The sequence below is a fragment of the Eriocheir sinensis genome, chromosome 4 (assembly GCF_024679095.1).
Source record: "Eriocheir sinensis breed Jianghai 21 chromosome 4, ASM2467909v1, whole genome shotgun sequence".
Taxonomy (NCBI): domain Eukaryota; kingdom Metazoa; phylum Arthropoda; class Malacostraca; order Decapoda; family Varunidae; genus Eriocheir; species Eriocheir sinensis.
Window position 1 is genome coordinate 10338140 of NC_066512.1, and position 14095 is coordinate 10352234.

Here is a 14095-nt window from a genome sequence, read left to right on the forward strand (position 1 = left end):
CCTATATACCAAAAGAAAGAGGAAAAATAAAGATATTTATAAGCAAATAATTAAGTTATTACTTATTTGAAATTATTACTTAAAGAACATCTAAAATAGGTGTTTCTTGTAATTATTATTTAAAAAAACAACAGTAATTATTAAAAGTTTCAATGATCGGATGATCGGAATGGTGATCGGAACAGCAGTACTTAAAAAACCATCGGATGATCGGAATCGGATCAGTTGCCCAAGCTGATCGGATGATCGGGGATCGGAACAGCAAAAAAGTGATCGGTGCCCACCACCGTATATCTATATCTATATCTATATCTATATCTATATCTATATCTATCTATATATATATATATATATATATATATATATATATATATATTGTACTGTAAGCTAACAAGAATGGAAATGCAAACATAAACATTCATTAAACACATAAATGTTAACAGACTGGTTTGTTGCATTAACACTGCATAATGGCTTAAGTTTGACCTTACCTGTGCCAGCTGTAGACAACACAGTGGCTTTTTTTCTTTTAACAGGTAGCAGAGGGTGGGACTCACACCAATGTAGGGGGAGACAGGTGGAAATCCCTTGATGATCCTGTGGTGAACAAATATGCATTTAAACATTTTGCTGAGAACCAATATTGGTAAAAATGCAAGAATGTACATCAGGCCCAGTAGTCCTTGAGTAATGATGGGGTTTGGGACCAACAGGCCGGTCATAGGTCGGATAGGTCATAAGTCAAAATTTACATTAAAAAATATGAATTATTCAATTATCCCACTGCGCATAGAGATGCTCTCCTGCACCTCCTACCCTCTCCCCCTATCCTGCCTCAGTCCTTGTGCACTCACCTCACCCCACCCCTTCGTTTGGGTGACCCCTTAGCCAAGCAATGTTGCGCAACTTTACACAATGGAGCTACCAAGTATTGCCAAATTGACAGTGGTAGCTAAATACCTGCTAAGTCATTGTGTGGGGGGTTATGTTGGTCAAGGGGGGCAGTGTTGTGTAAACAAATGACATGTAGTTATATGAATGGCCAGTGTCATCTTTGCTGCATTTTTTTACATTTGCTGTGAATGTTTTGTTCAACTATAATTGCTGTTTCCAGTAAACAATAGCCTGTAAGGGCTGCTGTGCGAATATTGTGAGGATAGTGCTGTTTTGGGACGCCATTTTAGTTTCGATCAGCTGATCAACTGACCAGTTTGACTCAACGTCCCCCCCACGTGTGAAGAGTTGTTGGGGCTAACAGGTAAACTAAAGGCAGCTGAAACTTATAAACAGTGGAGATATCTGGAGAGACTCATTCCACCCTGAGGCAAATGAGGGTAAAATGTGGATGGGAATTACCAGTCCACCCACCCTTCCCCTTTCCTGACCTACTCCAGCTCGGCTGGGGTGAAGTCAAAGCATGAGGCCAGAAGATGGTGGTGGTGTGGGGAGAGGGGGGGGGGGGTAGGCATTGGAGTGCAGTGTAAAGAAACAGCTCTTCTACCTACAGTAGGATATTTGAAATGTCAACTCATTACTTAATCAAGTATTACTAATATTATTGGCCTGTTCATAGGTATGAGTGGTCGTAAGTTGCATATGTCATTACTCAAGGACTACCTGTACTTTTTGTCAAATTCATAAATATATAATATTGGTTACAATGGCAACACAATCTTAGAATCAACTACTTACATCTATTTAGTGTACAGTAAAGTCTCACATTTGGTGACAAAATGGTGCTGGAGAATGCTTGCCAAATTCGAATTCACAAAACATGAATCACTATAACAATAAGGAAACGTGTTTGGTTGACCCTTTAGCCACAGAAAGTTGTACAATGTTACAAAATGGAGCTATCAAATTTTGCCAAGATGGCACCGTTAGCCTTGATCTTGGTCTTGGTCCCCACCAACAAGTCACTGTGCAGGGAGTTGTGTTGGCCGGGGCGGGCAGTACTGGCAAACAAAGGACAAGTCGTAGTTATGTGAGTGGCCAGTATGTGTCACCTCTGCTGCATCTTATTACCTCCTGTGAATGTTTCATTTAACAATGATAGCTGTTTCCAGTAAATAGTGGCTGATGAAAGTTGCTGCAGGAATATTGTGAGGGGGCCTTTGTTTGGGTTGCCATTTTGTTAGCCAACTGACATATGCTAGATCTAGTGGGAAAGCTTGTATAGCAGACTTGAGGCCTACAAACTGGTAGAAAAGTGATTAGCGACACAAGCGTGAGCATAGCTGGGCACGATAACAGAAAACCTTATTCCCGAGAACCAATATGGAAAACCTTATCGGTGATAACCGATATTCGTTAACTGGAAACACAAATATAGGCGATAACCGATAACCAAAACCCGATATTAATCCACAATTCCGATACTAGCTAGCGATAAGTCCGATAGGCGAAAACGATACTATATTGATATTTCAAATAAAAAAAATACATGAATTCAAATTTTCATTATCTGCATTTTAGAAAACTTACAAAACCTGAAAACCACACGTTGACACGTACCTATGGACGGTAATACTAGAAACGCCTGAACCAGTGTTGTGTTATTTGGCGTCCCCACCGTCAAAAGCTGGCGCTTTTGTTTACAAACACTGGTCTCTCGTGAACTGCGCATGCTCAGACCAGCAAGCGTAGACCTGTACAGTCTCACAAAGCTTTTTAACCATAATTAGGAGTTGCTGGAAGGCTGTTTCTAGAACGACACTCTGTACGAGTTGTATTTATATGTGCAGAGTGTCATTCTAGAAACAGCGAGGATGGTGATACTGTATGTCTGATTCAGCCTACCAGCAACTACTCTTAATGTGTTAAAAAGCTTTGTGAGACTGTACAGGGCTACGCTTACTGGTCTGAATATGCGTAGTTCACGAGAGACCAGTGTTTGTAATCAAAGGCTCCAGCTTTTGACTATGGGACACCAAATAACACAACACCAGGTGCCTTCAATACCATGGCATGCTCACAAACGAATATGGAATATCAAATTTAAGGCAGTGAATAATCATTTTTTGGGCAAAGTTAAATGATTTTTCTCTTTGATATATTGATTTTTGAGTCTAACATAAAAAAATAACCTAGTGTTTTAATGTTGATGATCTAAGTATGAAATCTCTTCACCGAAGATATTTCATACCCCAAAGATGTTTTTTTTTCTGAAAGGCGGAAAAAAGTAGCGATTATCGCTAGTTTGGTTACAAAAGTAACGAAGTTACCAATATACATTTAAATAAGTAGCGGATGGCTGATAACCCGATTTTGTTATCAGCGATAAAGTATTGCAATAACTTAGCGCGATAACGCCCAGCTATGAGCGTGAGTACCACTCACAGCTTGAGTTCCAAAGGTAACAGAGGGGTAAATGTGGGCAGACCAGCCCAGTCTACCCCACCGGCCTCACCTCAGCCTGGCTGGGGCAGGGCCAGAGTGTGAGGACTGCAGCAGGATGGGGGTGGGGAGGATGAGCAGGAGTGCTATGTAAACAAACTGCTGTAATGGCTCAAATTATAAGTGCAAGTGGTTTTGAGTCGCATACGTCATAATTCGAGGACTATAGTCTATCGATTCTAACTTGAGCCCTGTGGCTTGGCCCGGGGAACCCCCCATTGTTTACTAGAGCTGGGCACCCACTAATTTTTCTTTAGCTCGCTAATCGCTAATCCGCTACTTTTTTCTTTAGCTCACTAATCGCTAATACGCTAATTTTTCAGGTTTGCTGGTCTGCTAACGCTTTTTTTTTTTTTTTTTTTTTTTTTTTGCCTGTTAAGTCCCCAACAATCTGCTAACTTTTTTTTGTGTGTGTTAAATCTGCAAAAACATAATTTCCAATGTATAATAATAGACTAATAGTAATATAACAACTATTTAATAGACTATTCCCTGGGAGCAAATAGTTTACTAATCTGTCACATCCAGTGAAGTCCTTTATGGGAAGGCAGACGATCCCACAATGAGCAATATTTTGACTCCCTCTCTTTCCCAAGTTGCTAAGTGTAACCAGATGAGTGGCATGGACGAAACTAAAGATGAATTGATTGAGTATATTAAAGGAGTTATCAAGTACTGATAAATTTTAGAGGCAAATATGGTTCCTCCTCAAACAACTTAGGTGAAAAATTACTATCTTCTACGTTCCTCTGATGAACAATCAAATATTATCCTTTTAATTAACGCTAGGCATCTTAAGGCTACAGGAAGTAACAGGAAGTGACTTTCAGACCAACACGCAGCATGGGCGTCTGTCTGTATGTATGTCTCTCCGTCTGTCTGTTTGTTTGTTTCCTATCATGTCGATTTTCATATAATTGCACTGATCCACTCACATGTGACACTCCATTAATTTTTATCACCCCAGGTATAGTAAGCAGGGCTACATAACTATATAATTATAATGTGTGTGTGTGTGTGTGTGTGTATTTACCTAGTTGTATTTACCTAGTTGTAATTTTACAGGGCCTGGGCTTACGCTTGTGTGGTCCCGTCTCCGTATCTATAATTATCCAACTTTTCCTTGAAACTTTGCACACTCTTCGCCGATACTATTTCTTCACTTAATCTGTTCCAAACCTCTATATTTCTTTGTGGGAAGCTATATTTCTTTATGTCTCTTGAGCATCTTCCCTTCCTCAACTTTTTACTATGTCCTCTAGTATTCCTGCTGGAAGGTTCTTCTCTTAGTAGCAATTTCTCATTATCTACTTCTTCCATTTTACTCAATAGCCTATATATTTGTATTAGGTCTCCTCTTTCTCTTCTTTGTTCTAGTGTTGGTAAGTCCATTTCCTTTAGTCTCACTTCATATGTAAGTCCCTCCAGTTCTGGAACCATTTTTGTTGCCATCCTCTGTATTCTTTCTAGTTTTATTATGTGTTTCTTCATATGTGGAGACCACACTGTTTCTGTGTATTCTAGTTTAGGTCTGATCATAGTAGTAATTAAATTTTTCATCATTTCTTTGTCCATGTAGTGGAATGCTATGCCTATATTTCTCACCATGTTATATGTATCACCGAAGATCCGATTTATATGACTTTCTGGTTGCATATAATCTTGCATTATTACTCCCAGGTCTCTCTCTTCATTTACTTTCTTTAATATTTCCCCATCTCCCATTTTATATGTCCATTTTGTTTTTTCTACACTTTTTCCCATCTCCATAACATGACATTTCTTCACGTTGAATTTCATCTCCCATTTCTGACTCCATTTCCAAATCTTGTTTGGGTTTTCTTGCAGCTCCTTGCAGTCTTCACTGTTTCTTATATGTCTTTGCAGTTTAGCATCATCCGTGAACAGGCTCATGTAGCTGTTTATTCCCTCTGGCATATCATTAATATAGACTAGGAAGAGTACTGGTGCTAAAACCGACCCCTGGGGCACTCCGCTTTCCACCGTTCTCCATTCCGATCTAGTGTCCTTAACCACGGTTCTCATCTCTCTTCCTCTTAAGTAGCTTTCCATCCAGCACTTCATTTTCCCTCTCAATCCTCCTTTATTTTCTAGTTTCCACAGCAGTCTTGAATGTGGAACTTTGTCAAATGCCTTCATTAAGTCTAGGTTAATGCAATCCACCCATCCGTCTCTTTCCTGTAATTTGTCCGTCACTCTTGAGTAAAAGCTCAGCAAGTTTGTCACACATGAGCGGCCTTTCCTAAACCCATATTGATTGTTTGTGATTAGATTATGTTCTTCTAGAAATCTCATCCATTGTTCTTTTATTAATTTCTCACATATTTTGCATATTACACTGGTCAGAGACACCGGTCTGTAATTTAGGGGTTCTTCCTTTTTTCCACTTTTGTATATAGGTACCACTTCTGCCCTCTTCCACTCCCTAGGCACTGTGCCCATTTTATTTGAGCACCTAATGATGTCATATATCGGGCCAACTAGCTCATTTCTGCACTCTTTAAGTATAAAACCTGAAACTCCATCCGGTCCCACGGCCTTCCCTTCTTCCAATTCCCCCAATAGTTTTTTTATCTCCTCTTTATCTATTTTGACCTCTTTCATATATACATCTAAGTTGTTTTCTTGTGGTTCATTAAATAATGATTCTGGAATGATGCTGGAGTTTTTTGTTAAATAATTCCGCCATGCCTTTGGGATCCTCGATCTCTACATTCTCTTCAGTCAGTCTTTCAATTGTTTCTCTTGATTTAATTTTTCCATTTATAAATCTATAAAATAGTTTAGGTTGTTCTTTACACTTTTCCACAATATCCTGTTCGTATCGTTTCTCTTCTTCCTTTCTCACTTTCACGTACTCATTTCTCGTTGTCTTAAAGTCTTCTCTGTTTCTTTGATTTTTGTTTCTTTTTAATCTTGACCATGCTTTGTCTCTCTTTTCTTTTGCCTTTGCACATCTTGCATTAAACCAGTCCTTTTTAGCCCTCTCCCTCGGTCTGTATTTTGGTACGAACTTCATAACACCTGTGTTGTACGCTCTCATGAAAATATCATATTTTCCTTGAACTTCGCTTGTACTCATTAACTCTTTCCAATCCATTTCGCCAAAAAACTTCTTGAGGTGTTCCACCTCTGCTTTCCTATAGTTTAATCTATCGCTTCTATAAGTCTCGTCTTGTTCCCTTCCTCCCTCCTCCATTTCCATCTCTATGAGCACGTGATCACTTTTTCCCAGGGGGCAATCATACCTCAATTCATCCTTCACGTGAATTTCTCTTGTCAACACCAAATCCAGTCTTGCCGGTTCATCGTCTCTCCTATATCTAGTGCTTTCCTTCACCCTTTGTATCATCAAATTTTCCATCATTAAATTCAAGAATCTATTCCCCCATGCCACATCACTACCATTGCTCTCACACCTCTCCCAGTCAACCTCTTTGCAACTGAAATCGCCAACTAGTATTACTCCTTTGTTTGCCTTAAGTAATCTCCTCAAACTCTGTATGGTGTCATCAATCATGACTTCATAATCTTCTTTACTCCATGATGTAGTTTTTGGTGGTACATATGTTACTGCAATCGTCATCCTTTCTCTATTCTTGTTTTCCAAGCTTACACTCACTATTTCTGCTTTTCCTTCTCCATATTCTATTGATTTTACTAATAACTCTTTCTTTATCATTATCACCACTCCTCCTCCGCCTTTGCCCATTCTATCCTTCCTCCACACATTGTATCTTCCATCTAACTCAATTTGGATGTTTTCTTTTAGTTTAGTTTCAGTTAGGCAAACTATCATGGGATCCCTCTCTTTTAGATAATCTTGCAGCTCTATTTTACTAGAGATCAACCCATCTACATTTGTGTACATTATTCTTATTCCCCTCTCTGTATCTTTCTTATCTAGTTTTCGCTCCCCTTTCTCTTCTCTCTTATGAACTATTTCTTGATTCGATCTCCCGAAATTCTCCAAAAAAATGCTTCTTTTTCTTCCTCAGATCTTGCGTTATTTTTTACTTTTGTCTCTGCCAGTAATTCATTCCATTTCATCCTTTCTTCTTCATTTCTATTTTTCTTTATATATATATCCTTACATCCTTCCGTTTCTTTTAGTTTAGTTGTTCTATATAGTATGTCTTCGGCTGCCATTTGTGATTTTAGTTTTAACTTAACTGGTCTAGTTTTCCCTTCAATAAATGGATCCATTCTATAAATCTCGTCTACTTCCTCCTCGATACTCTGCCTTTCTGCATCATTTAGGTTCTTGAGCAGGTCTTTGACTGATTTCAGTTCCTCTTTATCCCTTTTTGGTTTATATGTTATATTCTTTTCTTTCATCCCCAAAATAATAACACTTCTTTTTTTGTCCACTACTTCTCTCACTAATTCTTCATTTTTCTTTAAGGCCGTGACTACCCTTCTCTCCACGTCTTCTTTATCCTCTTTCATTTGCTGTTCTATTACTTCTCTTAGGCTTACATTTGCTTTTTCATTCTCCACTCTCCACGTCTTCACCTCTTCTCTAACTCTTTGTTCTTCTTTGTTTACCAAGTCCTTCAGGTTTTCATTTTCCTTTCTTACCACTCCCAAACCTTCCTTCATTGATCTTTCGTACTTTGCTGCTTTTTCCTTTAGCTCCTCATTTTCCTTAATCAATTTCTTCTCATTTTCCTTGTCGTTTTATCCTATTTCTCAGGTCGCTGTGGAATACTCTATTCTGCTCTTCTTCCTCATCCCTTCTCTTTACCATGCTGATCCATTTATCCAGATTTCTTTCCATCAGTAGCACTCTCTTGTATAATGTCGTCTCATTTCTCGCAAAACCAGAGAACTCAGCTGAAGTACCTCCAGCCTCGTACTCACTTTCCTCCCCGCTGTTGTTGTCTCCTCCTCCTACTCTTCCTCTTCTGCTTCTTGGCATGATCCATCCCTGATCTTCCTCCTTCTCACTCATCATACTAAACTGCATTAATGGAGACCCACCGAACCAACATTAGCGCAGCCCAGGCCTCTGCAACACTCAGGTCAGGTCAGGTGTAAGTCGGGAAGCTTGGCCTTTGTATTGGCGCTTCCCTGATGCTGTTCCAAGTCTTCTTATGCTGCTGCTTCCATTATGTTCTTTCATTGGCTTTCTCTTTTCTTCCACATCTCATACATTATTTCCTTGGATTCTTGTATATTTAGCTCGTTGAAGAGTAATTGTCCTATGATATTTTCTTCATTTTCTATGTATGGTCTTTGCAGTAATATTGTCTTCTTTCTTATTTCTGCATATCCTGGGCACCACAACAGAAAATGCATTAAATCCTCTACATTCCAGTCACAAAAGATGCATTTAGTGTCTCCGTTAGTGTGTCTATTTCTATCTTTTAGTCTTAGATTATCTGTTCTTGCTTTAAATAATATTTGTGACGATGGTCTGTTGTCGTATATTTTCTCTTCAGACATTTCTGTCTTCCAATTTTTATATATTGATAAATTTGATTTTTCTGTTACTTCCTGCTGCCATCTCTTACTATCCCAGTCTATAATCTTATTCTTTAATTTTTCTTTATTAATTCCTCTTAGGTCAGAGTAACTTAAATTAATGTCTTTCATAAATTGCTTAGTTGACTTAAACCAATAATCAGTTGCCTTTTCCTCTATGATCCTCCTCATCAGTTCATTTCTTTCATTTTCTTCTATATATTTCAAATAATTTAGCTGGTTTTGCCTTATTCTAGTCTCCATGGCGCTTGACCCAATCTCTCCTCTCAAGACTGGAACTTGAGCATAGCTTGGTGCTCCCAGGATTGCCCTATACACAGAATTTTCAATCCTCTGTAACTTTTGAATTTCATCTTTAGTATAGGCTAAAATACTAGATGCATATAAAATTGTTGGTAAGACAATACTCTTCCAGTAAGTTTTCCCGATAAGAATTTTGTTACAGCTCTGTGCAATGACTGGATATGTTAAATTGGCAAGTTTCTTAGCTTTTTGTATAGAATGCTCTTTTTGAATTTTGAAGCAATTTTTCTTATTACTCACTGTTACTCCTAAATATTTAATGTCTTTACTAACTTTTATACCTCGTATCTGTTCAGGCTGCTCTTTTTTATTAAATATTATAATACTACTCTTATCTCTATTTATTCTGAGGCCTGTGTAATTGCTTAGGTTAGCCAGTACATCTATCATTTTACTTATTTCTTCATCTGTTCTTGCCATTAATAATCCATCGTCTGCATAGTATAGAGAACTTAACTTAAAGTTTTCGTCTTGGTAGCCTCCTTCTTTTTCCAGTGTCTATTGTTACGTATGTCAATAATTTAAATAAGGTAGTGGAAGCTGTACAGCCCTGTCTGATGCCGCTGGTCACTATCATTTCAATTTCTTTATCTCCTCCTATTGCTATATCTGTGGTATTCACTACACCAGGTATATTTCCTCCTCTACAGCTGCCGCGGGTCGAGGATTGTGTCTTTTCAACGGCTCCGAGCGGAGCGGCCCAGTTGTTTACTCCTCGACGGTGTGTGTGTGTGTGTGTGTACTGTGTGTCTGTGTGTGAAATATAGAGTTGAAAGTAGTGAAAGTAGAGGAGAGGAAATGGAAATTAGCGATTAATGGACTTACAATTTTGACACTCCGCTAACACTAATCCACTTAATTTTTAAATCTGTTAATCCGTAAACGTTTTTTTAGCTCACTAATTAGCGGATTAGTGATTATATATATATAGCGGACCTTTTTAGCGGAATGCCCACCTCTGTTGCTTACACATCTAGCAATGACCTGCGCATGGCAATGTCTCACTGATAGTCTGTGCGTTATCTATTTATGGAATATATATATATATATATATATATATATATATATATATATATATATATATATATATATATATATATATATATATATATATATACTCATAATACTGTTATGCCGGACGTATTACTTGGGTTCCGTGTCGCCGTCACAAGACTCCGTGGGAGGGAGATATGTAAACACTTTGCACAGCTTCTGTAGTTTAATATTCTTCCTTAGTAGTACACTTCACTCTGACTCTTCACTGATCACTAGCTTACTATGACTGGGACTCTCTCGCCCTCTTCTCCTAATATATCCAGAACAGTACAGTCTAGAATGTTACAGTATATTTTAGATCACACAAGAACATGTAGCAAAAATATATGCGAGTTGGCAACACTTCCCGCCTGGCGCCTGGCCGCGCCCCGCGGGGCGCGGACGGCTCGCCTTGCTCCCCGTCCCCTTGCTCGTTTCTCCGGGAGCCTTCTAGAGGCCTATGGTCGCCGGGGGAAGCTTCCAGCACAACAATACGACTGCATGGTGTTATGAGTGGCTTAGGATTTGAGGGAAAGACAACGACCCTGTAAACCTTCCATTTCACTTGGCGACGTTGCCGCCTGAGGGACCTTAGCAACAAGCGCCAGGCCACACCATTCACTCTTCCTTAACTATGGAAGACTCACATCCTGCACAGCCAGGCAAGAGATTATATATAAGGTAAATAAGAGAGAGAGAGAGAGAGAGAGAGAGAGAGAGAGAGAGAGAGAGAGAGAGAGAGAGAGAGAGAGAGAATTACATAGAAAATCAGACGACACAGACCCCATGGTCCAGACTAGGTGGTCTGTCCTTAAACCTAAGTGAATCTACACTAATCAGATGGCTTCAAGGAAGTGACGGTCAAGCTTGTTTTTAAAGGAGTCAATCGTGTTACATTGGACCACTGACGGTGGGAGCTTATTCCACTCTCGCACTACAACGTTGGTGAAGAAAAATTTGGTGCAGTCTGAATTTACATTTGAGTTTTAAGCCATTGTTCCTCGTTTGCAAAGTGTCATCAATCATAAACAATTTTGTTCTGTCTACATTTGTGAAACCATTAAGTATTTTAAAACATTCGATCAGTTTTCCTCGGAGGCGACGTTTCTCAAGAGAGAACATGTTAAGGGTGGAAAACCTTTCTTCGTAGGATTTGTTGCGCAAGGAAGGGATCATTTTTGTTGCCCGACGCTGAACACCTAATTTAGCAATGTCCTTTGCATGGTGAGGAGACCAAAACTGTACCGCATATTCCAAGTGGGGTCTGACTAAACTATTGTACAGCAGAAGTATTACATCTTTATTCTTGAATAAAAAGTTTCTTTTAATGAAGCCCAACATTCTGTTCGCTTTATTTGCTGCATCGATGCATTGATGTGAGAATTTGAGGTTTGACGCAATTTTGACCCCCAGGCTCTTAACGCATTGAACGCTTGTGAATTTAACGCCGCACATTTCATAATCAAACTTCTTATTTCTTGTTCCAACTTGAAGGACCTGGCACTTGTCTACGTTAAAAGGCATCTCCCATCTATCCGACCAAGCAGAAATTTTGTGCAAACCCTCTTGGAGGCTTTGCCTGTCTTCGTCAGTGAGAACTGAGTTACCAATCTTTGTGTTGTCTGCAAATTTACTAATGCGATTATTGAGTCCAACATCCATGTCGTTGATGTAAATAATGAAGAGCACTGGGCCAAGAACCGAGCCCTGAGGGACGCCATTAGTGACCGGTGCCCACTCCGAGTTAAATCCATCAATCACCACTCTTTGTTGACTGTTGCTCAACCAATTCGCGATCCATTGGTTTACTTGACCGTCAATACCTATTTGCTTTAATTTATAAAGTAATAATGATGTGGGACTTTATCGAACGCTTTCTGGAAATCAAGATAGACTACATCCAATGATTTGGTTATGTCATAAAATGAGAAGAGGTCGTTATAAAAGGTCAATAGGTTTGATAGGCAGGATCTTTTGTTACGGAAGCCATGTTGTGAATCCCCAATTAATGAGTGGCTTTCGAGGTAACTCGCTATTTTGTCTCTAATTATGCTCTCAAGTAGCTTACCTACAATTGAGGTTAGACTAATGGGTCGGTAGTTACCCGATATTTTTTGTCTCCTTTCTTAAAAATTGGTGTCACGTTAGCCTTTTTCCAATCCGAAGGGACGATGCCTTGTCGCAAGGACATATTGAATACGGTTGTAAGGGAGGAGATTATTTCGCTCTTTGTTTCTTTAAGCAGTATAGGATATATTTTATCGGGTCCGGGACTTTTATTTGTTTTAAGTGAATGGAGAGATTTAAGGACTTCATTGGTTGTTATTTAAAAATTAGGCAATGCATGCTCGAGATTTACATTAGTACTGGTGCTGGTGGTAGTGGGAGGAAGACTGTTAGTATTAAACACCGAGGAAAAGTAACTGTTTAAGAGGTTTGCAATATGTTGGCTGTCAGTCACTAGTGCACCGTTGCTGTTTGTTAAAGGTCCAATTCCACTTCTGATCGCCTTTCTGTTGTTTATGTAACTGAAGAAAGATTTCAGATTATTTTTACAGTTGGCTGCAATATTTTCTTCATATCTACGCTTTGCCTGACATACTAATCTTTTTACTTGTCGCCTGACATCGTTATAAAGTCTAATGTTTTCGGGCGTGCTTTGTTCTTTCTTTAACTTGTAAAACAATTGTCTTTCCTTGACTGAGTGTTTAATTTCGCTATTAAACCAAGGTGGGCTTTTATTAGTGTTAATTCGCTTCTCGCACAAGGGGACGAATGTGTTCTGCTGAGTGAGTAAGTGATTTTTAAAGCTTAGCCAGGCTTCCTCTACAGTGCCATCATCTGATAGTTGTATTTCTGTTAGTTTTTGTCGGATTTCTACGAAGTTAGCTCTTTTGAGATTGGGCACCTTTACTTTATTTTCAGTCACTGATGTTTGAGCTCTAATGTCAATGCGCACTAATTTATGATCACAAGAACTGAGGTGTTCTACTACCGTGACATTACTGACTAGGTTATCTTGGGTCGTTATAACATGGTCGAGTATGTTATTTTGTCGCGTTGGTTCAGAAACCATTTGGCTTAGATAATTTTCTTTTAGAAATTCGATCATTCTATGTGACTCGCCTTCTGTACCTGACAGTGTCGCCCAGTCGATATGGGGGAGGTTAAAGTCTCCTAATATCAGTAAGTCGTTGTTATTAAGTGACTACCTTAAAACGCTGTACATTTCAAGGTCGTCATCGAGTGATTGCCCGGGAGGCCTGTAGGTGACAGATACATTTAAATTGACTTTTGCAATGTTCACTCGCACGCACAAATGTTCAGCGTTCAACGTTACTGTCTCTTGGTGTGGGAGAGAGAGAGAGAGAGAGAGAGAGAGAGAGAGAGAGAGAGAGAGAGAGAGAGAGAGAGAGAGAGAGAGAGAGAGAGAGAGAGAGAGAGACCCTCTGAGGAGAGTGATGGAGTGATGTGGCATCAGCGCGGTCTCCCTGAGCCGCGCCTAAAGGCTCAAGTTAGAGTCGATAGACTATACCAGTGATCACCAAATGAGACTTACGGTAATGATTTACTGGAGTCACCAAAGGCAAGTTCACCAAATCCAAAAACACCAAATGCAAGACTTTCCTGTACAATCAAAACAGACTAAGTACAAATCCACAACACTCACGCAATCATCTCTGATGGTGATCGCCAAGGCACATCATCAACTTCATCATCACTCTCTCCTGATACATCTTCACTACCTCTTTCCTGACTGGAAATGTTGAGGCTGGACCCAGTGAACATGTCTGGTACAGGCAGAATGGATGGACGGCGAGTCTCTACAGATGGAGAGAAATAAAAATTCACA

General features: G+C 39.4%; 1 protein-coding gene across 10 annotated transcripts in view; it reads right to left on the bottom strand.

Annotated features, from left to right (window-relative positions):
• Positions 1–14095, bottom strand: part of LOC127008298 (potassium channel subfamily T member 2-like) — a gene marked incomplete at its 5' end in the record, with an annotated part of 214028 nt that overhangs the window by 154745 nt on the left and 45188 nt on the right. For all 10 annotated transcript variants that reach the window (XM_050880138.1, XM_050880181.1, XM_050880128.1 and 7 more), the window contains 2 exon segments: positions 492–597; positions 13913–14066. In XM_050880138.1, coding sequence (XP_050736095.1) covers positions 492–597; positions 13913–14066 — 260 coding nt within the window.